The following is a 27,905-nucleotide window of genomic DNA, read 5'->3' as shown; positions in this document are numbered from 1 at the left end:
TGATGTTGATGGCTTAGTGGATGGCATATTTGGGTGCGGCATTGATGTCACTGTAATATCTACCCCCATATAAGGATCCTCGCCAAAGTGGCCGAAATCTAGTCGGTCACGTCGGTGTGCCTGTTGTAAACAATCATACAATAACTCCCGTATCTCGGCAATGGCATCCGATTTTTCTCTAGCATCGCGTGTAATATGGGCAGCGTCTGCCATGTGATATGCCCTCGCAACTCTACGAACCTGTAATGTAATGGTAGTTGTGTTACATAACCATCAATGCCAAATAACAAACATAGACAAACTTAAGCAAATGTTGTTTTGGAGAATATAAAGAACTTACCAATCTCTCTAAAATACCCCCGACGCCTTGGTATCCGAAGGCAGCAATGTCACTCGGATTACTAAGTACTAGACGTGTATGACGGCGAAACCATAACATGTATGGGTCCGAAGATATAAGCACTTCATTGCTCCTCTCAGCATGGACAATGGTGTTGCGTCGGTTGTTCCACTCACCAATAAATGTCTGATATTCCTTTGCCCAATCAATGGCCATTTTGCCACGCCTATCTCTACAATGCATAGCCAAATGGGCGTCAAAGCGATCAGGCACACTCTGAACTCGTCCAAATTGTCTAAGCACCCGGTCGGGAAGATGCCAGTCAATGATATCGAAGCATAGAAGTGGCACTCGCGCCATCCATAGGTCTCGACCAACGGTACAATACGATGGGAAGCTGGTCATGACGTCATCCTCCGTCCCGTAAGGCTCCCATATGAACTGTAATAGCAATGCAATAATTTAGAGATCTATTCGTACAACGGAGGTTGACAAACAAAAAAATAGGTAAATTCACATGAACAAATTACAAACCTCCCCCTCCACCATGCGGTCGAACTGGTCCCGGAAGATAACACTGACATTAGTCGATATCATCTCATGGCTGAAGGGAACCCTCCACCTGCAAGCTCGCGGCCCAGGTGGTAACAGCTGGTCGCCCTCCCCTATGGCATGCTCGCCAGCAACAATGTTCGACTTCCGACTAGAGGCGATCCTGCTCAATCTCTCCCACGCCCAAACCTACAATGAATGATGCCATTATTAATTTATTACAGTAGGCACTTTAGAAAACATGGCAATTGAGAATATGAGATAAAACTACAAGTCATTGCAACTCACTTGTAACAACACTAGTGGGCCAGCTATCTCCTTCGTATCAGCTTTAGTTTCCCGACACAGCATCCTGTACAAACATGCCAATGTGGCACCACCCCAGCTGTACTCCTAGATACGGTCAAAGTCTCTAAGTAGTGGCAAAAACATCATATTGACTATATTTTGTGACTTATCGGGGACGAGTACCCCCCCAATAAGCCACAAAATATAGGCTCGAGCATAATGATAAACCGTCTCATCGGATGCATCATGTGGAAGGTGATGGAAATGCTCTGATATCCATTTCAACTTAAGCGATGAGCCTATGAAGTCTTCTACTGTAGGTGCTGCTCCTAACAACTCCACACATAGCGCTATCAAATCATCCAACTTCTTTCCTGGGTCTTTTCCAGTGACTACATGTCCGTTAACCGGTAGGCCAAATAGAATAGCCACATCTTGTAATGTAACTGTGGACTCTCCAACAGGAAAATGAAATGTGCGCGTCTCTATGCGCCACCTCTCTACGAGAGTTGTAACGAGATGGTGGTCCAATCGAATAGGCCCAATCCGATACACCCCATAGAACCCCGCACGGAGTAGGCAACGTAGGACTCTATGGTCCAAGGCGGTGTCCCATATGCCAGAATCAGATCGTCGGCATTTCAGTTTCGGCTGATCTTTCGCCTGCACAAGACAACGTTGTGTGTAAGAGACATAATGCTTGTACAAATGACTATTGAAATTTCATAATGAACCCATCTTCTATTAACTGAAACAGTGGGTGAGATAACCAACATTTTAGTGGTGCATAGTGCGTAAGTGGTGTAAATGTACAAAGATAAATACATACAGACACAGATTTGCAGTGTCATGACATAGAAATAAAAGGCTCCATCAAAACTAATACAAGTTTTAGAATGTTTGGTACACTTGTTAACGAAGTTGGGTTGTACCCTTCACTGTAGACTGCAATGGGGGTTTATGTGATTTTCAGTTAAATTAGAAGGGCGTAAAATATAACTAAGCTGTCATTTCATCATTGAGATAAGAATTAAATAAGTTGGGGATCAAATGAATACAACGAAATATTACAGACTAATATAACATATAATGAATATATTTGGAAGAGTTTAAAGTCCTTTATTTTGAAATGAAAAATGTCGCTTGAACTATATTAATGCAAGTTGTTGTAGTATGAAATAAGTTAAAAGTTATTTAAGTAAACGAACAATCTAAAATACTCACGTTGTCAATAATTGATTTTGTTTGTGTTCTAAACTCTAAACTCTAATCGATGATTATCAACTTTCTTCGATACTGTAGTCATTAATATCATAAGCGTGAACTTGGGGTAATTGTTAAACTTAATGATTATTAACTTTTTAACCTTTTTTTTTTTGGTTAAGCTAGCGGTCCATTTAATATAATATTCTTCGTTCTCTCTCTATGGACTAACGTTTACAGTTGGGGAAATTTGTCTAAACCATTGAAATGTCCAAATAGGATGATCCATGGACTAACATTTACAGTTTCACATTATATTATGTAACAACTACAGTGTTTGTGTAGTATTCAAATATCGATTACAAGTAAATAATTCATACTGACTGACGCCATATCGTATCAGCTCGATGCTGATGAGTCAATAATGGGATCTCCTCTGCTAAATGAGTCATAGACCTGCACAAGTTTTCATATATGAAATCGATGTCCGATAACAAGATGTTTGACAATAGTACATACATATGCTGACAAAATTAGAATACGACCTGACAGTATATCACAGGCATACAAATTGTAACAAGTTAGGGAAAACAAAAAGAAAGGGTTGCCTGGAAAAATTTCTTGATAACTAAAAAACAATTCACCACCTAACAAAATGTGGCTACGCATTGAATATTAGATGCATTTATATTGGTAATTAGTAATTCATTTCACATTATTGTGATAGGAGATAAGGTACACATGGTGCCTGTGAGTTTAAAGATATTGTTAGCGCGTTGTGACGCCAAAATTATGACATGAGAACCCATGCTTTAAGTAGATTTCAAATCCATTACTCAAACTTTTTAGAACAACTAAGCATTTACCAATATGTACTAAATTTAAAACACATGATTGAACTGATAAAATGGTCTTCCCTTACGTAATGAATGTTTGGAAACTGAAAAAATAATTCACAACGTAACAAAATGTGGCAACGCATTAAATATGACATGCATTTATATTGGTGATTAGTAATTCATTTGACATTATTGTCATAGGAGATAAGGTTCACACGGTACCTATGTGATTAAAGTTATTGTCAGTGTGTTGTCACGTCAACCTATATGACATGAAAAAACGTGCTTTCACTTTAAAGGAGTTGCCATTTGGACAGGAAAGAAGTACAAAGGTTTGAAGAGAGTTTTATGTAGATTTGAAACACATTAGTCAAACTTTTTACAAGAACTAAGCATATACGAATACGTAGTAAATGTCTGAGAAATGATTGAATTCATAAAATGGGCCTTCACCCACGTAATGGATTTTGGGAAAAATATTTTAAAAAAATTAGTTTCCCACATAACAAAATGTGGCAAAACACACATTGAATATAAACTGCATTTATATTGGTGATTATCAATTCATCCTGTGAATATTTGCATTTTTCTAACATTAGATAAACTGGTGTCCATTGAGGTCAGGACACAATCGACCATCAACGCACTAAAGTCTGCACAATCCAATGCACAAAGGACACTTGCAACAACTAAAGCAATTGAAGAGATTTGTTACTAATGACCAAATCTATGTCATTAGTAATTGAAGTCGTAAATACATTATGAATTTACTGAATACTGATTCATTGAATATTACATTGACTCCAATTCAAAGAAAGTAGCGTGGAACTAATATGTAAAGAAGACAAACAACTACTGTCGAATCGATCGGATTCTCCCTGGACATTTTCTCTTATCATGCCCTCTCTGCAAACACAAACTACAATGGTGCAATCCACTTTGTCTGGAAGTATCCATTTCGTTGTGTATGCGGCTATGTTGAGGACGACCCGTTTTAACTTCACGTTGTCGAGCTGGAATCGCAAGCAAAGTTGGGTAATCATTGTCAGGCCAATAGTGCTCGTGCGGCATGGGCCTAAACTTTTGCGCGAAGATACGCTTGTGGACTTCCAACCTATACTCTGGTGCAACGAAAGGAAAAGGGTCCTCGCCCAAATCTGCTGTCACAGCAAGCATGTGGGAACATGGCAAGTGAGATAATGTGTACTTCCCACATGAACAACTCGGTGGTCGGAGACTAACTATTTGACGAGCACCACCCCCCATCCCATGCGGTGCTGTCCTCACCTCATATTCCCCTATTCCCCTGCAGGAAAAATGTATGTACGTGGATTAATATGCATATATGTTTAAATATTGACTAACATCTATGATCGATGAGTGCAAAATGTTAATGTGTAGTGAATTCGGTGCATCCAATAAAAATTACCTATTAATCGGTACCAACATATGCACATTCGCTTTAGCTTGGTGCTTGTCAATCCATCGTTGAACATTAGCTGTGTACAAGTGACCCCGATGGCTCGCATTTTCAGCAATGGTCCTACCCTCGTCAAAATATTTCACGAGCCGATAAAATGTTATCTCAACTGATGCTACAATGGGAACACTGCGTGCGCCTTTCAGTACACCATTGAAGCCCTCTATATGGTTTGTCGTCAATATGCCCCAACAACAACCACCATCATGGCACAATGTCCAATGAATAGGGTCCATCCGTCTAAACCACCGTTCAGCATTCTTCTCGAGCTTGTATCTATCGTCCATAATCTTGTTAAACTTCCGCACTTGCCATGCAGAACCAGCTCTCCACACAAGATCCTTCACTACTGTATTGCCGAATCTTTCATTGAAATTGCTACATACGTGTCGCAAGCAATACCTATGGTATCCTCTTGGTTGAACTGCTGGATTGTCCCAAATTCTTGACATAACACTAAGCAAAGCTGTGTGTCAATCAGATATCAATGTGACCCCCTCTCGGTCACGGCACACATGTCGCCTTAGCAGAATACTGAACCAACCCCAACTCTCGATCATCTCCTTGTCAACAACGGCAAAGGCAAGAGGTACAATCTTGTCCGCAGCAGTCACTGCAATGGCCGCGATAATCTTCCCTTCGTATTTCCCGTACAAGTGTGTGCTGTCAATGCATATCACTGGACGACAATACTTGAAGCCTTCTATTGCAGGTTTAAATGCCCAGAACACATAGTTCATGTACATTTCAGCTCCAATTGAGGTAGAGTGCAAATTCGGAATCATGTCCCACATGACAACTGTGCCTGGATTGAATGCCTGCAATGCAGCCATATATCTAGGCAACCTTCGGTACGACTCGTCCCAGTCACCAAACACCATTGCAACTGCCTTCGTCCTTGCAAGCCACGCTTTCTTATATGATATAGTGAACTGAAACTTCTCCTTCACGACCTCAATTATGGTAGCAAGAGGCAATTCTGGTGATATCTGCAAATATACATTATATTTGAATACATTACAGTCATAATGAAATCCTAAAAACAATAATGTATCTAGCATGGCACTTACCGCAATATGTGCCTTGATGAAATGAGCAATGACCTCGGACTTGAGGTTGCAATTGTCCCTATTCATTCTAGGGTATACACATTGATACGGCGCTTCAAACCTTCTAATTTGAAAGAAATCTTTGTCTTTCAACTTTGTTGCCCGAACCCTCCAGTTGCAGCCGTGCTTGCACTAGGCCACCCAACTGTTTCCTTTGGATTCTACGACCTTGCATTCTCGATTGCGCTTCAGGTTATACAACTGAACAGCGTGCACTAGTCTTTTCTTATCAGTAAATATCATTCCTTTCTCCAAATTAGCAGTTTCGAAGTCCCACAATGGCCAACGTTCGACAACATCACGGCTAGTGATGGAACCATCATTGTCGAAATGCAAATTATGGTAGAAAGGGATATGGACATTTGTGTATACCTCCTGCATATCATGATGCCCTCCAACTTCCTCATCGCCGGAGCCATTGTCCGCACCTTCCCATGCGCCATCCAAATCTTCCACGGAATCTTCATCACTTACTCCAACCTCGTCAAACAATGGCACTGTATCATCGGAGTATGCATAATTTTGTACAGCCGTCTCCGGTGTACGTTGAACATTACAAACCGGTGGACATTCTTCATTCCAGTGGGGATATGGGGTTGTAAGAACCATCGGATTATACGTTGTCGGAGCACTTGGACCTGCTCCAGCACTGTAATAACCATCTAGGTTCTGTGATGCATTTAATTGATTATAACTCTGAGAATGATTGAATGGAGGGTAATCTTCAGGGAACATGTGTGCAGACTGTATAAGTGTATTGTCAGGGGATTGCGATTGTGTCAACATTTGAGTGAATGTCCTACCCACCGGAATTGGCATCTCTGTGCCACCAAAATTGCTCTCCTTCTCCACATAGATTTCCAAAAAATAATCAGGGCCTAATTTACATGGGAGCTCTAACACATTACTTAAGGTCTCATTATCTTTGATTGGCAGCAACCTATACTTCCTCCGACATGGGAGTCTACATTTAAACTCTAATCGCATTATTTCCCCATGCGTACCAACCTTCGGCACCATCATAGCCTGCAACTCGGCCAATGTTATCCCCTTATGCACATTATACAACCCCTGAGGTTCGATGTCGTACGACACACCTTCATCGCGATTGCGCAAAATCTTTCCACCCCAATAGAACATAATGCTCACAATTTCCATATCTACACTTTGCATTCAAAGTAACTCAATTATTTCTAAATAATAAAGTAAGAACATTTGAGAGCCAACACCACATATATTACACAGTAGTGCCTTTAGGCATGGGTCTTTTGAGAATTTATGTTCAAGTAATTAACTATTGAGAATTTATTAACATCAATAAAAGTTTTTTTTTTTTCCTAAATATTTTCATACACTTTCAAATCTTTTTGTTATTTCTCATGTTTTCGAAAAGTTTGAAAAGTTTCCAATTCTATTTTCATTTCCAACCTAACTGAAAGAATGTACGGAAACGAAATTTTGATCCTATTAGAGAAGACGGGAAAATTAGCACATTTTAATAACAACATTTGATTTCTTTAATATCAATTTATAACCCAGGTTTGACATCACATATGCACACCCATACAGTACCACCGAACAAAGTACTAGCCAAAATTAACAACAAACAAAGAAAAAAAGAAAAAAAAAAAAGCTTACTAAAAATAAAAATAAAAATAAGAAAAAATAAGCAGTTTTTCATATTTTTTATTTTTTAGTGAAATTTTTTTCAGACTTCTCATAAATATTAAAATTTTAAGTATATTTATATTAGGTGCATCAAAATAAATAGATTTTTAATTAAAATCTTAAAAAAATAAAAAATAGATGAAGACAAAAATAAAAGCTCATTTTTTAAAAAAAAAAAATTCTAAACTCTATTACAATGTGTGTATTTCTTAAATTTAAATTTATCACAATAGTACCTCTAACCCCGTGCAAGGCATGGGCATTTTACCCTAGTATCTATATATCTGGCCCTAAAGGGTTGCACTCTATCACAAAAATATGGTTTTACCATAAAATTGTGTAACATCAGTAACAAAATGTATAATCTCGTTACAAATTAGCATAATAAAATGTCCAAAATGTATAATCTCCATTCTTAAAGAATATAATGCATTAATCAACAAGAACAAGAGGAAATCAAACTCCATAAAGGATCAAAGCCGCCACCTCATGCAAAACGCAGCAAGAGACAATAACTCAATGTTCCTCAAGACATATAATACTATGATATGCAAAATCAATATGCTCTGGTACGAATTGGGGAAAAAATTTATTCGTTGATATGGATTGCTTTGGTGGTGTTTGGTTAATTAATTTAATCATTCAATCTAAATTGCAAGCATAAAAATAAATCAATCACACAAACAGAGACTCATGAATTTTAACATGGAAAACCCATCTGGAAAAGACCATAGGACCTAGTCTAATCAACCAATCCACTATAAAGAACAAAATATAAATTACAACTTACAAAACAACTCTAATTGAATCCACAAACTTGTTGGTGTGCTTGTACCGATCAAATCCATGATCTCCATCAATAGTTGGTTGAGAATTGAGTATTGATTCGTTATTTGGTCCTCAATAAATCATTTTAAGTTCTCCAATCCATTAAAATCATAATCATTATTAATAAATATAAAGGTCAAAATTAGTGAACCTAATATCTATCAACTTGAGGTTAGAAGAAATAGCATGGAAAACTAGTAACGGTAACCAAGTTCACTATCATTATGTTGGAACATAAAAGAAAAAGAAAATCTCATTAATTAGTAGATAGAGCTTAGCAATTGAGCACAACAAATTAAGATTTCCTATAGAAGATTGTTCCTCACACATTAACATCTCAGGACTATACATGCAGACTGCAGTACATGCAATAAAGTCAATAACACCTAGCTCTTTAATATCAACCACTTGAACAATCTAGGTAACTTTTCAGACATCAACGAATTCAGTAGACAAGAGGCATTAATATCAACAGAAGAATAGCAATTCCTATAAAATTTTGGAGATCATAGTATTTGTAAAAGAAAAATAAAACACTATGATGTTTTGTGAAAACTCAGCAAACAATAAGTTGCATATAACCAAAACCTCACCATTGATACAAAAAATTAGCACATTTCAAGGGATGCGTCAAATCATGGGATAACAAGACTCTCTACACACACACAGACACAAACAAACAAAGCAATTTTGGGAATATTATTACATGCCAAAGGCATACTCAAAAAAAGAAAGCAATCAAAACTTATCTATCACCCCAAAATTAACTCAAAATTCATAGACAGAAGAAACCATATAAGCTCATCAAACAAAATTAAAAACCAAAAAGCTATTAAAAAATGGTGATGGTTCCCTTTTCTAGAAATGCTTCATTGGAGCAGCCATGTGACAATTGGGGAAAAAAGAAAATACAAATTCAAAAAAGAAAGTAGCAACTTTAAATAGAAATTATGGGAAATTTCAGGTTTTCCTTGAGAAGTTAAGTAGACATTATTAACAAGTTTAATTAATGATAGTCCAGACAGAGTAATGACACATGAAATTGGTCAATCCTCTAACTAAACAGCTAAAAAATACAGATATGCTGTGTTAGATTGCAGAGAAAATATGAGAAAATAAGAAAAAAAATTCAAGTATAGTATACAAAAAATTAACATAAAAAAGAACAAGAAGAACAGAAAAATAAATAAAGCTCACTCAAGTAAACATATTAGCAAGCAAAAGAATGGAAATCTTGATCTTTTCCTTTTCTTTCTCTTGGGTTTTCCAAGAAGCCAAACGGAGGGTGAATGAAAATAATGGTTCTACCCACAACTAATGAAGCAATTGACGAGAGAAAGGGGTTTGCAAACAACGCAGAATTTATACAAAAAATTCCTGCGTTGTTGAATGAAAAGTTTACAAACCCTCATTTCGAATTATAAAATCCGAAATCTGAATCCCTAATTTCGAAATTTAAAATCCCAAATCTAAAATGAAAACCCTAATTTATACGATACAAACCTGAATATGGGTGTTTGATGCAGGTGTTCCTCGTTTTGCCAATGGTTACTCTTGGCCGTTGTTCGTCGTCGGTCTTCCTGCGTTGTTCGTCGTCGGTCTTCCTTCGGAGTTCGGCTGAGTGAGGGAGAAGAAGATGGGTCAAATACGGCTTTCGTAAGTGCAAGGGAGAAGGGGAGGTTTTGTGTATAATGAAACGGCTTTTCTTGCTTCGTTTTTAATTAAAATAAAAATTTGTCAAAAAACGGCTTTCCTAAAACCGGTTTTTATTAAAAAAAATTTCTAAACAAAAAATATTTATGTTGAAAATATAAATTACAAAAAAAATTAATGTGAATTAATTCAGAATTAATTAAAAATTTAATTAAAAACGGCTTTAGAAAAGCCGGTTTCTATTTTCAAATTTTATTATTATTTTAATCGATAAATACGGTTTTTCAAAAACTATTTTCTGAAAAACGGCATTACAAAAACCGTTTTACCCTATTTTGAGAATAAAGATAAAAACACATCCTAAAGTAAGACTAAAATTTTGAAAACGCCCCAAACAGGGAAATTGGCCCCCCGGGGGGCGCATATTTTCTGTTTTTGGAAACAAAAAAACAGTTTCTGAAAGCAGTAGCATCACCAAGACCGCTCAAAGCAAAGCATATATACAAAGAGTAATGCTAGAGATCACCGCTCAAAGCAAAGCATATATACAAAGAGTAATGTTAGAGATCCCAAATATTCTACTAAAAATTTTACCAAATGTCTCACATGAGTGTGAGACCCACACAATGTGGGTCCCATGTGAGTCCCACACCCATATAAAATATTTGATAAAATTTTTAGAGTCTCTAGCATTACTCTTTCTATATATGCTTTCGTCTCTATATTTTGCTAGTAATGATAAACCCTACTAGTCTCTAATCCTGCAAACCCTTTCGGCTCTATTTCTCTCTTCAAATCAAACCAAATCAACTATCGTCTCTCTCTCTCTCTCAAACCAAATCAAACCAAATAGTCTCTAATCCTGCAAACCCTTTCGGCTCTATTTCTCTCTTCAAATCAAACCAAATCAACTATCGTCTCTCTCTCTCTCTCTCTCTCTCAACTTTGAGCACCAAAAACCCCCCAAAAATATGGGCCATAACGAGAACAACCACGGCGACAACAAGGAAGAGGTTGAAAGGAGAGGTCAACAATCGAATAAGAAGAGAAAACGCAAAGAAGTCGCCATCTTTGGCAATTACAGAAACTACTACGGCTATCGCGTAATCTTCCCCTTTCACATTTAAATTGACTGCTTCTCAGAGATTTTAAATGCTTGCTTCCTTGTTGATTTTGACGCAATTTGAAATTGTTCAAGGAATTTCAGTATTTCATACAGTTTTCATTTTTTTTTTTTTTTTTTTTTGAATGTATGGATGTTATTAGGTTGGTTGATTTTGAGGCAATTTCAAATTATTCAAGTCTTTGAGTATTTGATAGAGTTTTTATTTGTTTTTTCCTTCCAAAACATTGATTTTTTTTGTATGTATGGATGTTATCACGTTGGTTGATTTTAAGGTAATTTGAAATTGTTAAAAGTCTTTTGAGCATTTGATAAAGTTTTCATTTTTTATCCTCGAAAACACTGATTTTTTTGGATGTACGGAAAACACTGTTTTCAGGTTGGTCAGGACTTGGAGGAAGATCCTAGGTTGAAGGTTTTGAAGAAGGAATGGTTTGAGGGCAAGGATTGTCTTGACATTGGTTGCAATAATGGGACGATAACCATAACAATTGGTACTTAATTCTTCTGTGGAATCTTAATTTTCAGTATTGGTTTCCCATAGGTTTTGTGTCATGCCATGCCATTATGCTTTACTGTCTCTAGTTTTTTTCTGGACATTGGTTGCAATAATGGGACGATAATGATCACAATTTCTACTTAATTATTGGGTTGAATCTTAATTTTCGGTATTGGTTTTCCAAATGTTTTGTGCCTTCTATGTAGTGATTATCTCTAGTATTCAATTTTTTATTTTGAATTCTTAATGAACCCACCTCATTTGCTGACTTTATGCGATTTAATATTTTTATCAAGTATAAGTTCTACTACAAGGTATCAAATCTTTTTTGTTGTTGTTGTTTTTTTTTTTTTTTTTTTTTTTTTTTTTGTGATGCTCGTCTCTTATTTTATGTTATTTTTTTTGAGGGTGCCTCTGTTGTTGCAATCATTTATTTATTTTCTATTTTATGTTTTTGTTTTGTCTTTTGGAATCAGAAAGGAGAACTAAAAAATAAAAACTTGTGTATGTGATATGATTAGTAATGTGACTTTTGATTTGATTTGATTCATGATATGATTAGTAATATTCGACAAAGTTTTTTATTGGTTTTTTGGAACGACAAGAAGATATAATTTGTTAATATTGGTAAATTCTTTTTTTTCCTTCTTTGTTCCTTTTTCTTTTTTCTTTTGTTTTTTCCAATGAAGATAAGATCTAACATAAATAGCAAATCTGGGTATAGAATAATAATCAATGTGGATTGATAAAATTTAATGTATATCGGTGCATCTAGAGTTTGAAAGCTCAAAAAATTCACATTTTTGTCTGTAACTCAATTCTTACCTAGATGTGTTGAATGAAATCTGTGGCTCCCTCCTACATCAATTGTTTCACAATGAATTTAACTTTTATATTTTTTCCATACACAGCGAAAAATTTTGGCTGCCGAAGCATCCTTGGAGTCGACATCGACGGAGGTAAGATTTTGAAGTATAATCTTAATTTCTTTTGTAACTAAAATTAAAATTGCTGCACCTGGGTCTATTCTTGATATAACATGATCACATGTTCAAAAAATTGTGAAATCATTTATGTTCATATGCGTATATATATAGTAGCGGGCCGCACACGCAATGCATGTGCAACTATAAAAAAAAAAAAAAAAACCGTAATATAATAATAATGATAAAAAAAATGAACATATAGTATGTGTTGCTCAAGTGATAATTGTTGGAGCATGTGTGAAGGTAGAGTCTCACATTGGATAAAGAATAAAAGGAGATAGGGGTTAACATACATTAGATGGGCTCTCCACTTATAGGCTTAAGATTTTAAGTGGGTATGAGTTCCAAATAATGTAAGTTAGGCTTTGATATAATGTTTGTGGACTCTAGAGTTTCTTCCTGTTGGATTGGGCCGATATTGTTGTGCCCTATGTTATATGGACTCGAGTGTAGGTATTGAGTGCGGGTGCGTAACTGGGGGTCGAACACTTCAAAACTAAAAAATGAGGATATGTGGACGTGGATCCAAATGTAGGTATGGGTACAGGGATACATTAAATAGTTATTTTTTAAATATAGTTATTATATAAAGATGAGTTAAATAGTTATTTTTTAAATATATTTTTTATTTTTTATCTTATGTATTATTTTTAATTGACACATATATATTATAAATAAAATTATAATAAATAAGGAATAATAAATTATGTTAAAATAAATAAAAAATAAATATTTTATTTTATAGATTTTTTTATTATATATAATTTAATTAGATTTCTTTTAAACAATTAGATGATTTATTTTATTTATTATATGTTAAAAAGTTAAGAAATAATAAATTCTGTAAAAAAAATAAAAAGAAATAACAAATAAAAATTATATTAGGCACAAAAGAAATTATATTATATATGATAAAATAAATAATTTTTTATTTTAGGCATAAAAATTATATTTTATAAAACAAATTCTATTAATTTAAAATGGAGAGAGAGAGAGAGAGAGAGAGAAAACCGAGACGAAGAGAGAGAGAGAAGCAAATAGAGATGAAAAGGAGATCGAGAGTGAGGAAAGGGAGAGAGACGAAGACAATTGAGATCGACAATGAGAGAAGAGAGTGACGAAGACGATCAAAACCCTAATCGCAGGTATGACACTGTATCCACTTTCTCCATGTCATATCCTGGCCGGATTCCGTGCCCATATTTGTGTCGTGTCGACATGGGTACTTCGCCAAAATTGGCGAATCCGTGTAACATAGGTTGTACCCTTGTGGGCTCCTTGATTCCCTAACAACTGGGATCAGAGCCAATGGCAGACTGACCTATAGGCGGACTCTCCTCAAGCATTGATGTTGGTGGGCTTGGGTTTGCACAAAAAACTCTTGATGGAGCAAGAAAAATCCATGATAACTCTTGATGGAGCAAAGAAAATTCTTGGTGCATGTGGCAAGGTTGGACTACGACAAGGTGGCTCTCAATGGAGTATGGTGGCTCATGATGGAGTATGTGTGGGTGGCCTGAGTTGGACTCGATATTGGAGAGTTATAAATCAAGATTAAAGGGGAGTGTGTAATAATCTACGATGAAGTATGTTTGCTTACAAGATTGGATGGATATTTATTTTGTTAGAATAGATCGTTGGACATTTTGGCTGTTTCACTAGTGACTTTGAATGAGCAAAATGTAGGAGTTTGTGAAGCAACTTTCAGCAAGGAAAATCTGAGGGAAATGGATTAGGTAGGTTTTTGTTGAAAGATGATGGGTAGATAGGGGTGGCAGAGAACATTACTTGGGAAGTAGAAAATAAGACGTTGAAGTATTTCTCTGCCTTTTATGGAAGGAAGCAATAGGTTTTAGATTGTATATTAAGTATTAAGAATTTTAATTTAACCAAGCATATAGCCTTGATAAAGAAGAATGGAAGAGATGGATTCATGTAGCCGATCTCACTTGATTGAGACACAAGGCTTAGTTTGGTTTGGTTTGATTTTTTAAGTATTAATGATGTCATAACCTTTCGAAATTGAAGATTGTACTTAGAATCGTAAATCAGTGTTTTTCTTTTCATTTTCTTGCAGATCGAGTCCAGGATGCATATTGGAATCTCAGAAGAACTGTGAAGACGAACACTCGTAAGATACCTCCCAAGACCTCCAAGTTGGAAGATGCAGGGGGAGTAAATGGTGTGCAAAACAGTGTCACCAATCTAGAGACTGAAGAGACTAGGGAGAGTTTAATGAATTGTTCCTCTTTGCAAGGAAAAGATCTTTTAAATATAGTTACTTTCCGAAAGGAAAATTTTGTTCAGAATTGGTGGCCACCAGAGGATAAGTGCTACCATACAATTCTTTGGTAAGTTATTTCTTGCTTTTCTTCAGCTCTACCAAATATGTGTTTTACTTTTAAGGAAGACATGCCTTTAAAATTAAGAAAATCGAAATAATTGGAAATCTCGGGTTCTTAAGTAAAATCTTGACCCTAAAACTTCTGAACATGGGTCCATTTCAAAGCAAAATGGAAAAACTTAGGGTGGTAACTAATCCACCAACTACTGATTTTGCCACTGTTTTTCATTTAAGACATAGTAAGTGCAATTCCTAATATAGCGCCCACACTAGTTTTATGTAAGATTTATGAAAAAGCAAATTACTTGTCTCTGGGATTTTCTTGTGACTTAACAGAATACTTTGAATCACATTATTTTTGTTTAATTATAAAATGTACTTTCTTATGGAACCTTGTTTGGTCAAAGAAGGAATGAATTATAACTAGCTGTTTATCTTTATAGTATTCCTTCTCTTTTTCAATTGCATTTTGATGTAGTCTATGAAAACATTGATTCACATAGCATTGATTATATTATACAATATTGTGAGAATCACTTTTGCTTTACATATTGTTCTTCTTTATTTGTTTCTTTTTTGGGGTTTAACAGCATTTTACTGTTTTTTAATTAAAATGCTGAGTCTTACGATACTGCAGTATATTCTAGAATCACAGTATAAATGTTTCATTTACTAGTTTACCTTGGTCTTATCTGTGGCTAATTTTATGGTGAAAGGGATTTGTTTCCTACTTTTTGCAGTTTAAGTGTAACAAAGTGGATCCATTTGAACTGGGGTGATGATGGATTGATTCTTTTATTTGCAAAGATCTGGAAGCTTCTTCAACCGGTACATTTTGTTGTCTAACCTTTTGTCTTGACTCTTTTCTTGCACATATTTGATTTTTCCGAGCAATTTGTTAAAATATTATATTTATCTTGAGCAGGGTGGCATTCTTATTTTGGAACCCCAGCCGTGGCAATCATATTACAAAAACCGTCAAGTGTCAGAGGTATGACATTTTCCCTTTGATTTCCGTGTTGTTTGTTTCTTTTGTTTTTGGTATGGCTCTATTCTGGCCCCAGGGAGATCATCCAATTGTCTAGTAAACACAATAATAAAGTTATTAAAACCCACTTATCAGATCTGCAGATGTAGCATTCTCACCCATATGCTTAAATTGCTTGGGTATCCATCTAAACCAAAACATCTAGATTGCCAACTTCTTTTCTATCAAACTGATTTTTCAAAACTCCATAGTTTTGTAAATCTCTAATTTCATTTTCTAAGTACAAAACAATTTTTGTGAGTTTAGTCATAGATGAAATAAAGTTAGCCTCTGATCTTTACAATGGTCAGAGAGAGAGAAACTAGCACACTTTCATTTGTAGCACACAGTAGTTAGAACTAGGTTTTTTTATTATGTTGGTTGGAACTTATTTGACTGAAACAATGATTTTTAACTTGTTCTGCAGATGGCACAAACTAATTATCACAATATTAAGATTTATCCCGATGGTTTTCAAGAAATTCTTCTGGACAAGGTACATGTCATGTTTTGTTCTGATTTGGCAATGACGTTTAAATTAACCAAAAGAAACCCCAGACAATCATCTGGGGCCTGGATTTTCTCATTGAAAGTGATTTGCTAATGTTTGATCATTGATTTTTGGTACGGTTGCAGATTGGATTTAGAATGGTAGAAAACATCACTTCCCGCTTATCAGGCAGCAAATCTGGATTTGACAGGCCAATTCTGGCTTTCTGGAAATGATTCTTTTGGTGCTGTCATTTATAACATGGAATGTGGAATCCTGAAAGGAAGCTTTTTTATGCCTGTTTATTGCACGAGGCTGGTGTGTTGCATTAGAATATCGGTGAAATGAGTTGAAAGAGCTGATATATGCTCTTAATACCCTAAATATGAAAATTAAGTCATTCTTTTTGTGAATTTTGAAGAGGTGTAGAATTGTTCTCTCCCTTTCTTTGAAATGCAGGGTGGTTGCTGAGAGAGAGAGAGAGAGAGAGAGAGAGAGAGAGAGAAAAAAAAACTGTTTTGTTTGTCTGACACCAAATACAACCTCTGTAGAACAGGCAAACTCAAGTAACAACTGTTTGACTCGGTATTTTTGGTACAAAATTTTTCACTAATATATTAGAGTGCTGCTATTAGCACAATATCAATTATTTTAGACTCCTCATTTCTTTGGATCTCTATTTATAAATTATAACTTTTAAAATTTCTTCTCTCCCTAAATAATACTAAAATTATATTTGTAAAAACATTCAACCAATTCAATTGTACATCTCCTTACACTCCAAAAAGCCTCTCTTTCAAAATCCTAATAATATTCACGACGATGAAACCTTTTAAAACTAGTGAAAAAAATTTGTAGTGATTTAAGTAGTTTTTTCTCTATTTCATTATGAGGTTTATCAATCTGTTTGATTTTTTTTTCCTATTACCTTTTTTAACACGTAATACAATTTACTTTTATAGTTTTTTTGTCATTTATCTATAGCTTCATTGTACTTATATGTTCTCTGTGCGAGCAAAACTAAGCAAGATTTCACTCATCAGTTGACTTCCCGGTTGAACACCCGAGGGTAGTCTGACCTCCTTTGTTTGTTTGCTTCTGTTGCTATTTCGATTATTTGTTCTCGAACAAATAAAAAATGATCGATTACATGTTCCTGAACAAATAAATAATGTTCGGGTTTATATTCTCGAATTTTAGTCATAAGTTTGGGAGTTCAGTCTCGAAAAAATGAAAAATAATTTTTTATTATTTTTATTATTTTTTTTAAGAAACTTACCCTTACAAGGTTAATCTCCTCTCAGCTAAGAACACTGAACATTTTCTTAATTTTTATTGTTGTACTTTTCTCGTCTCATGAAATTGTGGTTGCCGAAAAAATTTTCACTCATTATCATTGCCGGAGAGTGTATATAATCAAATAGTTACCACCGTTATTGTCGGAATATTGTCGCCAAAAGATTTTCAAGGTTTGGAGAGTGGATAGATTTTGAAGGTGAGATTTGGGGAAGATGGATGGGGGATTTGGAGAAATGAATGGGTGGTGATAAAAGTGGATACTCTCATAAATCCTAATTCGTGATGTAGTGGGTATGTGAGTTTAATTGTGAGATGAAATGTTTGTCATTTTTAATAATTTCATTTGAGGTTAATTTTGTAATAAAAAAAAATTAAAAATAAAGAGTCTAAAATAATTAATGGGTGCTAATATAAGCACTTATATATAAATTTATTTGTAATCATTTTCTATTCTTCTTTGGGAATTGAGAGTTTAATTATTGGTTTTTGGTGGTTCTGCTTTGCATGAAGTTAAATTTAGTTATACAACCGAGCGGCAAATGATTCCCAGATCCTTTTTTTTATTTGAAACAGATTTCCCAGCCTCTTTGGCACCCGCTTTTAAGCTTCAGCCGGAATTTTTTTTTTTTTTTTTTGGGGGGTCAAATAAAATACATTTTGTTACTTTTAATGGACTATTATTCTAAAAATCTTGAAAATAAAAATTAAAGGATTCTTGTTGGAGGATTGGATGGTTGGAGCACAAGAGTTTTCAAGGATTTAGAGAGCGAAGAAGAAGCATGTTCATTTGCCTTGTAATGATTGTAAAATAAAATTTTATAGAAGTTAGACATGAGCAGTGGGATTTAATTTACCAACGATGTATGTATCAACATATAATATGAAAATATGATCAACTCAAGTATTATTTGATATTTTTTTTTTACCACTATCAATGGTCAACATTAAGATAAGTCAAAAAATTTAAAATTATAATAAACATTTTATATATTTTAATACAATTTCATATATTTGTTTTTTATTTACAAATTTTAATACACTTTTTTTATAATTTTATCAAAATTAACATTTCCCAATAAATAAATGATTAATTACACTTTTAACCTTTATACTTTGACTTAAATTTTTGTTTTGATTTCTATAGTTTCAAATTGAACAATTTAACCCATGTACCTTAAATCCAATTTTAATTTGATCATTATGTCCAAATTTTCATTAATTTTTTTTCTATATGTACATTTTAAGAAATTGATAAATATCTTAAAATCGTTAATTTTACCCTCAAACTTAAAAATCAAGCCGAAATTAGATTTAAAGTGAGAATGAAATTGTTTAACCCTAAATAAATGAACAGTAAAGTGCACGCTCAGAACTCGTGTTCCACGATAACAGCCTGTCCAATGCTTCTTTCCACCATAGAAATAATCAATTAATCCCATAAATTTATTTTTTTATTTTTTATGTATTTAATTGAAATTTGGGTCAACATTGGAAATTACATTAATTAATCCAATGCTTCCTAAAAGTGGATTGTTTTTATATTTAACCCCCAAAAAAAATTTAAGAAAATAGTTTTCCAAAACAATTGGCTAAACAAATTTTCTACATTTTATAAGAAAAAAAAAAAAAAAACGTAACAAAGCATGAAAATTTTGAACAATAAAACCTGCATTAAGATTATAATTCTACTTTGGGGGAGGGAACATCAATCATTTCCTTTCCCATACACCCAACTGAATCACAAAATCGAAACAATTCTAAGTGCACATAATCACATAATCAAACGCAACTCTCATATAAAGCAAGACCCCATTAAATGTATCGGTCTCACTTCATATAAAAGAGTGACGTTTGGTTTTGTGATCGGATTTTGTGCAAGTAGAAGAACTGGTGGAGCTAGAAAGCATACATTGAACTTCCAAATTGGGAAGCATTAGCATTACTCATGTACCAACTTCCAAAACCAAAATACATCTGCAAGACAACCGGCAATCTGAAGACCGCTTCAAAGAGCTCTATCCATTTGACACATTACTAAAATGGTTAATGACCAAAGCACACAAATCTTTACCTACTCTGTCAGCTTGTTAATCCGGAAAGCCTCTCCAGTGAACGATCGCATTGCCACCGTAAAATACGAAGCATGATGGAAATCTGCGGCTCCTATTGACAAGTTGGTCAGCAACACATTCAACCAATTAAGCCAAGTAAGCAACAGGCTGGGCATGGCTTCACAGGCTGCCCCTTCCAGATGGAAAAACCTAGATCCACGTAGTAGTTGTTTCCATGTGACACTATATCAAACTGCTGATTTAAATCACTCCACAAAAGATAAATATTCCAGTTTCACCTGTGCGATAGTAAGACGGACTTCCTTCTGGGCAAAGTGTGAGCAAGGTAGACGCTTTGGTACTATCTTCATGGCAATGGTGTACTACCCTGATTCATTCCACCAGCAAAGAAGAAATCCTGAAAGTTACAGAAGTATATCAACCCACAATTGTGTGAGACTATTCAGAATAACTTCACAATATGAGAACTGATAAATTACATATACTTCACAGGTTTTGTGAGAGAACAAACTGGCTAGGTAAAATCTACCTCGGATAAAAACAGAAACATGCAATCTTGCTTAGGAGTCGTCAAGCATTATTACTAGGAAAATTGCAAAAATATTCATTTTCTTGTATGCATACGACAACTTAGGAAATAATGACTAAAAAACTCGACTCAATACGTTTAAATTGCTTGGAGGAATCTAAAACTATATCTAGGATTCTCTATAAACATATAGTTGCAAAGGTATCAAATTTTCAAGTACAATGCCTGCAAAAAAGGCAAACCTTTTAAAACAGAAAGAACCAAACACAGCTTGGTACCTGCTAGATGAGGAGGTAATAAATTTCACCGCATTTTCCCGTACAGAAAACGAGCATGGTACAAAAATAATGATAATGAATGCCCTGAAATGCTTAAAACAAATATTGCAAAAGATGCAAAAGAATAGAAAACACCCATTACAACTACCTTGAATATCTCTAGATCTTAAGGTTTTAAGCTCTTGTGATCCACAAGTTTTGTAGATATGACATGGCTGGTTCCCACAAAAATATGTTCATTTGACCTGAATAGGTACCATGCATATCCATTTGGCAGTACCAATCATCAGGCAAAAAGAGAGAAAAATGCAGCAACTATAAACATTCTCAATATAAAGCTTACATTACAAAATAAAGTCATTTTTAGCACAAGTCATTTTCTTCTGCCTCAGGAATGCTCCACGCAAGTAGGCACAATAAATTGGCAACAGAAACATAAAAATTCTGTGCTTCATTAATGTAAGTCTGTTTCCAAGATATATCAGGGACTCTGATCCAAAAGGTATAAGCAATAAGGTTACAATACAAATGGGCCAATAAACAAGCAAGCAAAACACTGTCAACAACCACTGTAACCAAAAAAGGAATTCTATGATCTGTTAACAGAAGAATTCAGGCAGAAAAGAAAAAAATAAAAAAAAAACAGTTCACACGTCATTCATGTTACACAAAACCATATAACACAGTTTCTTTGTAGTTTTGACATCTATGTACAGCACAGGAACCAAGCTCTGAGTGGTCTGTGTTCAAGGATCAACCAATGATTTAGTCACCTTAGGAACGTGTTGGTCACATCAGACAACTTTGTTGCTCTATAGATCCATCACTAAATCTTGTCAACAGAGCTATGGGTGGTCAGTATCAAGAGTCAACCCACGAGTTTGTTGTTATCTTGAGACTTTTCAAAATGAACTTGCATCCATAGAGAAATGATGGGAAATCCATATCCATGCTACATTCAAACCTCCCTAGATGCATCATGAAGATCATTACCAAATCCACAGGACAACAGCTGCAACATAAAAATGAGGAATATATAATTACCATAACCAAATAAAAATAACCATATTACCACCCTGAATGCATTAAAATGTATAACAAAAACAAAGTTACCATATATGATCACTTGGAAGAAGAAACACGGTGCAGGGAAGAAATCCAGCTGCTTGAAGGACCAATTTTATCAACATTCCCACGACTAAAGTTTGTGCTTTCAGCAGGCAACACAGCTTTAGAGGCCTTTTGTTTTGATGCGCCAGCAGGAGAATATGAAGTCGATGGCAATTCTGTATTGCTCGCAATCTACCCAAAAAACAAAAACCATAAACTTGTAGTGATCCAGCTAAACTGAATGATAAAAGTAACAAAGGTCTAGGTAAATGAAAATTATGCTATGCAACTAATGAGTTGCATTATACAAGTAAAACTAAGCAATTTTACATCACCATCCAACTAGCAATATTACGGGGAAGGTTTCATGTTCATAAAACAGAAAATTAGATGACTTACATTTCTTTCAAGGGGATTTTCTGAATTCAAATTCCTCCCCTTCGGGGATTTAAACTGCATGCGAATGGCAGGACTACCAGGATTGCCCAATCTCATGCGTTCCGTTACCTCAGCTGAAGAAGCATGATTGCCTGTCACCATTTGATAATGCACAAATCATGTTTCTGATTCCATAGAAGTAATTAATATACATCTGCAGGTTAATATATCACCAAACATCACTGCTTATATGCCACAAAACCACAATTTCAATTGAATTATACTATCCAAATGGGGACAATGAGTTCTCTCTACACCAATTGTCTCAAAAAGCAAGTTGAACAACTACAGAGAATACTTGAGACATTAATGAAGATATGCTAAATCTCCTTCAGGGTATGGAAATGACTTCTGATTGTTTGACAGCAATTATCTCACCAGATGCAAAAAGTGGACCAACGAGATCTAACCTTGATATTTGTCCACATCCATTGGTGTTGCTCTACTGTTGCCCTCTCCAGGGACTGGCTGTAAATTTTGGATATTGAAACTTGTCAGAAGCATAAAAAGATCCCATTTCAAATTAAGCAACTACAGTATTATGCAAATGAAGCTTATACAACAAACGTTGAAGTGACAAAGCTTTAAAGCCAAAAACCACTACTTGTAGATATTATATTGAATCAAACACATGCAAATCCTATCAGGCACTAAGAGAGGAGACTAGAACTAAGTAGTGAGATACTAACAGATAAGTGCGGCTGAGTTTTACTCTTTTGTGCTTGCTGGTACTTTAGGATAGTCCAATCAAATATGTAATCAAATTCATATCCTGTCAGAAACAAAAATAAATAAATAAATAAAAACAAAAACAAGAAAAATGAAAACGAAAAACAAAAATCAAGAAAACGAACACAGCCAAACAGGCTCTTATGTTTTATGAGCAATGAAATGTCCACAGTGTAAAAGCAACAAACATCCATAAGCCACTACCTTCACGGCTGAACAACTCACGGAATAGACGCTTTAAGAATCCGTAATCAGGCCGTTGATCAAATGTCAATGAATGGCAATAATGGAAATATGAAGCAAACTCCACAGGATGAGACTTGCATAAAACCTTCAAGAAACAACAGTCAAGTCAGTTCAAATTGATTTAACACTTGACAGTACAAACTTTGCATGTAACTTAGCAATAAAATGCAAGAGGGGAAAGGGGTTGACTCTGACAGCATAAATAGATGGCAGACACGTACCTCAATAGGAGTTGATAATTTCTTCTCACATATCTTGTCATACTTTTGCTTCTTTGTTGCAGCTTTTAAACCTTGCCATGGTAGGCTATGCACAAACATTGCAAATGGGAACACAATAAGCAGGCAACATAAACATGAGCACGTAAATATGCACACGTGTGTCATGTATGCATTCAACCACAGACCAACATGATTTAGATTTTGAATACATTGCTCACATGATCCACAACTACCATATGCAACAAGTCACTCCATGACAAAATTACCAAAAAAAAATAAAGAAAGAAAGAAAAGAGGAACTCATTTAGAAAAAAATACCTTCCTCTCAAGAAATATAGAAGTACATATCCAAGAGACTCTAAATCATCCCGCCGGCTTTGCTCTATAGTAAAGGCACAAAAAGATGCATATCAAACGCCTGCTTTCAAACAAGGAAAGCTAAAGAAAGCATTCTATGCTTACCAATGCCAAGATGAGTATTGCAACTTGCATAACGTGCAGTCCCTGTCAAGTTTTTGTTCTCCCTGCATAAAATTTTTAAAGGACAAAAAAAGGCTTTCTGTCATCATAGCATACGAAAGTCACAGTAAACTGTAAACATATTACTTATTCACAAAGGAATCAATTTCAGAAACTGAATAGAATATTACTATATAGAAAAGCTAATAGACAACAGGTGGTTACAGAAAAGAGCAGATGTCAAAGTGCTTCCACATATATACACAATTAGTAAGGATCAGAAAAAACAGAAGTATTTGCAAATGAAATCAGATTGATAACATGAGTGAAGAAACACAAAACAAACAAGGGTCCAGGCTCAAATTCGACAGAAAGGATACCTGTAAGGAATGTGGCGATTGGTCGTAGAATCCCGATATCTTTTTGCAAGCCCAAAGTCAATAATGTAAACCTGATGAGCAATTATTACAGTGAATGCATGAGAACTCACAAGCTAGAGAAAAAATAAGTAAAATGGCCATCCGTGTCAAAGGGTCAAGTGTAAAGGAATTAGCGATTACCTGATTTGCTTTTCGACCAAGGCCCATGAGAAAGTTATCAGGTTTAATGTCCCTATGCAAGAACCCTTTAGAGTGTACGTACTCTATTCTTGTTACCTGGAAAAGGAAAAAAATGAGATAAAGATGATTTTTACATCAGAATGCAATTTCTAAAAACAACTTCTTCGAACAGGCATCTATAAATATAAACAATAACAGCACAAAGTCAACAACAATAAATAATTAAAACAATAATTGAGCATGAATGAGATGAATAAGATTTTAAGTGTCAGTGACCAATGAATAAAAAGGAGTCTTTCTTTGGTTGGTCTTTTGGTGGCTGCTGACACCGTAACTTGTAGAAAAAACATGTGGAATCAGCTTAAAGAGTATACAATTTCGAGTTACTTTAAAAATATGCTAACGCAACTGAAATATCCATTTTCTCTTGCGGAATAGTAACAATAACCATTAAAGATGTTTAATGGCTAACTACATGCAACATTTTCGCACATCAAACTGTTGATATATTAACAAGTTAACTCTTCTGCATCTATGGTCCACTATGATGTGAAATAATACTCACCATTTGATCAGCTAACATCAAGACTGTCTTCAATGAAAACTTTCTACCACAATAGACAAACAGATCTTCAAGACTTGGTCCCAGCAAATCCATGACAAGTATATTATCTTCCCCATCTATGCCAGACCATTTGATGCTAGGAATACCACCTAGACGAACACCAAATCAAAACCACAAATCAATAATAATAAGGGATTGTTATAATTAAGGCAACAAAATGACAAACTCATCACAGTTAAAACTTAAATCTACCAATTAAAAAACAACTCTTATAAAGTCTATGTATAGCCAATTATTTACATTACAGATGAGGCAAGAATACAGTCAAAATGTCATATTTATCCATATACTCATCCCTTCCCCACTACCATTGCCTCCCTACTCTCCTCTGTCACAGCCCTCTCTTCCTCCATCCACTGCAACCCGCATGGAAGAATAAAAAATAAGGAATTACAATTTGTGAAGTCTGTGTATACTTTACTTCAACAACACAATATAATTTCTATGCCAATGACTCTCTTAAGGATGTTGTACTATCCATGTTTGAAATTTGTGGGAAGTAGGCCCTATGCTTCTTGCACGGCAACTATAAACAGCTGTGTACCAACAATTGGTATGAACTGAGGTTCATGACTTCTTATTCTCATATCATGATCTATTACAAACCCATTTCCGCTCAGATATATATATATATATATTTCATTTCCTTATTTACATCAGTGGGCTGTAACTTAGTCAGAGATTGTGAGGGATGGAGGGGCGGCGCCAGGCAGTGATTGTAAGAGATGGAGGGGTGATGTCGATTGTGATGGATGGAAGGACTAAGCATGGTCAAAAATGACTTTTTATCCATATTTTTTTCACTGATCTGAAATAAGATACTCTACATAAACTTTAGAAGAAATTTTTTTTATTTAAGGAACTTAATTATAATAAGTTTTTTATTTATTGCCTCCCCCATAATAAAGAGATAAAACGGAACAATTCACTAAGATGAATCTAATTTCACTCATGTAGAAACTTTTGAAAATGGGAACACGTATGGAAAAAAATTACTATTGAACGATTTTACATACTTCCCCCTTGTAGGATATTATATAGCTTGGCTTCGTAAAACAGTTGCGGATGTTTTGTCTTATTGTTTTCCTGAAAAAATGGAAAATGGAAAATGTAAATACAATTATCCTTAAGAAGAAGGCATACAAGACAAAAGGCAGTAAGCTCCAGTCAAATACGACTAAAATTATAATATGATGTGTTTGAGCTAATACAACATTATTTCACAACCTAATTCACCATCTCAGACACAATTAACAAATTGATTGTATAAAAATCGTTGAGAAATTAAAGACATCAAGTCTAAAAGATGCATTTTTCACTGCATGAACCGACCCTACCACTATTCATTATTACAGCTGCTGCCTTTTCTCTTTTACATATTGAACTTAAATCTGAGTTAATGTTTTACAGTAAATCTATGTTATCAAACATGTCTAACCTACTGAAAAATCCTAATTACAAATCAATTAAGAAAAATATAAATCAACTATATATATTTCAATGTACAGGTATATATATATATACACAGAGATAAATTGAACAGTTAAAGTTTGAAAATTTATATGGCCAAAAGACGAAATTTTGACTAAAATTCCTTTAATTTGAATAAAAAAGCATGCAAAAACAAGAACATGATCTACTCACGTAAAATCAACGAATCAACTGTAACAACAACTGAAGGTTAACAATCAAGAAATTCAACAGCAATGAAAAAAAAATTAAAAAAAAAAATTGAAACAATTCTGAGAGAAATCGATTGAGACTCACGATCTTGACAGCAAGGATCTCAAACGTATCAACATGAGTAGCTGCAAATATACACAACCACCGGCGTCAGATACACAAAACGAAAATGAATTCTGCGTGTGTGTAATATATATATATATATGAGAACTCACCGAGAAAGATTTCTCCGAATGATCCACTTCCGATCTTGCGGCCGAGCTTGTATTTACCTCCGACGATCCTCTCCATGCTTGGAATCAGATCGGCCGATCGAACCTTTGAGGGGATGAAAGAAAGCTAGGGTTTCGATGTTCGATTCAATTAACTAGTCAATTGATCGGAAAAGATTGATTGGAGAGCTGGAAAAAATTTAAATAATTTTTTTTCCCGAGAAACTGAAACCACAGAGGGCGAGGAACCGGGGAAGAAAAGACAAGGGTTGATTGAAAGGAGGGGTTTCGGGGGTGAGACTTTTTGGACTGTGGTTGGGAAACTTGCGAGCGATGAGAGAAGAGGATAAAATTGCCACGTAGGGTATAGGGACTGGAGGGTAGTTTCGGAATCTTGTTTTTGTTACAAAATTAAACTTGTTTTATTTTTTATTTTTGAAAAAAAATAATTCAAATTATTAGAAATCATCTTTTCAGTATTTGTATCCCAATTAATTCATTTTATATTCTTGTATTCAAATAAATCTCATTGTGGACATTTGATTCACCAAATCTTATTTTTCATATTTAATGTATTTTATGGACAATTTTACTCTTTAAAAATATTTTTTAAACTCTTAACAATTTGGTAATGTGAACATTCACATTAAATAAATTTAATATTCACGTTCACAATGTGAATGTTCACATTAATAGTATGAATGTTTACATCATGGAATATTCACTATCAATGTGAATATTATTGCGCACTTCACCATATTATTAGAAAAATGATTGAGGGCCCGAATTGGCTTGGCTCGAATGTGGCTCGAATTTTTTTTTTTTTTTTTTTTCTGCCATTTTCGACGCAGAGGAAGCGGAGGAAGAGAGAGAGGGAGAGGGAGAGGGAGAGAAAGAGGGAGAGGGAGAGGGAGAGGGGTCGCCGCCGTCTCCGATCCGTCGCCGATCGCCGCGCCTCCGCCTCCGTCGCCTCCGCCATGCCTCTGCTCGCCATGCCTCTGCTCGTCGCCTCAGC

The 27,905-nt window shown here is 35.0% G+C and overlaps 4 protein-coding genes across 8 annotated transcripts; 1 reads left to right on the top strand and 3 right to left on the bottom strand.

Moving 5' to 3' along the window:
- Window positions 1-1,185: 1,185 nt before the first annotated feature.
- LOC145790979 (serine/threonine-protein phosphatase 7 long form homolog) lies at window positions 1,186-9,991 on the bottom strand. The gene is made up of 3 exons (XM_082870387.1): window positions 9,811-9,991; window positions 2,764-2,839; window positions 1,186-1,843 (listed from the first exon to the last, which is right to left on the bottom strand). The coding sequence occupies exons 2-3, from the start codon at window positions 2,833-2,835 to the stop codon at window positions 1,286-1,288; spliced, it is 630 nt and encodes a 209-aa protein (XP_082726513.1). The 5' UTR covers window positions 2,836-2,839; window positions 9,811-9,991; the 3' UTR covers window positions 1,186-1,285.
- LOC114309342 (uncharacterized) lies at window positions 3,930-7,441 on the bottom strand. The gene is made up of 2 exons (XM_082870386.1): window positions 4,652-7,441; window positions 3,930-4,528 (listed from the first exon to the last, which is right to left on the bottom strand). Exon 1 carries the CDS (start codon window positions 6,982-6,984, stop codon window positions 5,944-5,946), a length of 1,041 nt encoding a protein of 346 aa, XP_082726512.1. The 5' UTR covers window positions 6,985-7,441; the 3' UTR covers window positions 3,930-4,528; window positions 4,652-5,943.
- Window positions 9,992-10,681: 690 nt separating the features above from the next.
- Window positions 10,682-17,083, top strand: LOC114258844 (S-adenosyl-L-methionine-dependent methyltransferases superfamily protein). Of its 2 annotated transcripts, none has more exons than XM_028198860.2 (8): window positions 10,682-11,063; window positions 11,463-11,577; window positions 12,494-12,541; window positions 14,646-14,919; window positions 15,653-15,740; window positions 15,838-15,903; window positions 16,367-16,435; window positions 16,576-17,083. In XM_028198860.2, the coding sequence occupies exons 1-8, from the start codon at window positions 10,932-10,934 to the stop codon at window positions 16,663-16,665; spliced, it is 882 nt and encodes a 293-aa protein (XP_028054661.1). In that variant the 5' UTR covers window positions 10,682-10,931; the 3' UTR covers window positions 16,666-17,083. The 2 variants fall into 2 exon arrangements, with proteins under 2 accessions (XP_028054661.1, XP_028054654.1); XM_028198853.2 differs by having other exon boundaries at window positions 10,687-11,063; window positions 15,629-15,740.
- Window positions 17,084-19,378: 2,295 nt separating this feature from the next.
- Window positions 19,379-27,227, bottom strand: LOC114258861 (casein kinase 1-like protein 3). Of its 4 annotated transcripts, none has more exons than XR_003628095.2 (17): window positions 26,894-27,227; window positions 26,763-26,803; window positions 26,012-26,081; window positions 24,936-25,084; window positions 24,371-24,466; window positions 24,191-24,261; window positions 23,814-23,875; window positions 23,670-23,733; window positions 23,352-23,436; window positions 23,089-23,215; window positions 22,845-22,927; window positions 22,566-22,623; window positions 22,117-22,247; window positions 21,721-21,909; window positions 21,381-21,619; window positions 20,079-20,197; window positions 19,379-19,989 (listed from the first exon to the last, which is right to left on the bottom strand). XR_003628095.2 is itself a non-coding variant. In XM_028198869.2 (15 exons), the coding sequence occupies exons 1-14, from the start codon at window positions 26,967-26,969 to the stop codon at window positions 21,730-21,732; spliced, it is 1,293 nt and encodes a 430-aa protein (XP_028054670.1). In that variant the 5' UTR covers window positions 26,970-27,227; the 3' UTR covers window positions 21,029-21,619; window positions 21,721-21,729. The 4 variants fall into 4 exon arrangements, 1 of the variants encoding a protein (XP_028054670.1); XR_003628097.2 differs by having other exon boundaries at window positions 19,379-19,891; XR_003628096.2 differs by having other exon boundaries at window positions 19,379-20,197.
- Between the last annotated feature and the right edge of the window lie 678 nt (window positions 27,228-27,905).

This window comes from Camellia sinensis, chromosome 5 (assembly GCF_055761805.1).
Source record: "Camellia sinensis isolate YWXY chromosome 5, ASM5576180v1, whole genome shotgun sequence".
In the NCBI taxonomy this organism is placed as follows: domain Eukaryota; kingdom Viridiplantae; phylum Streptophyta; class Magnoliopsida; order Ericales; family Theaceae; genus Camellia; species Camellia sinensis.
The sequence above is the reverse complement of the archived record's forward strand: the minus strand, read 5'-3'. Positions and strand labels throughout refer to the sequence as shown.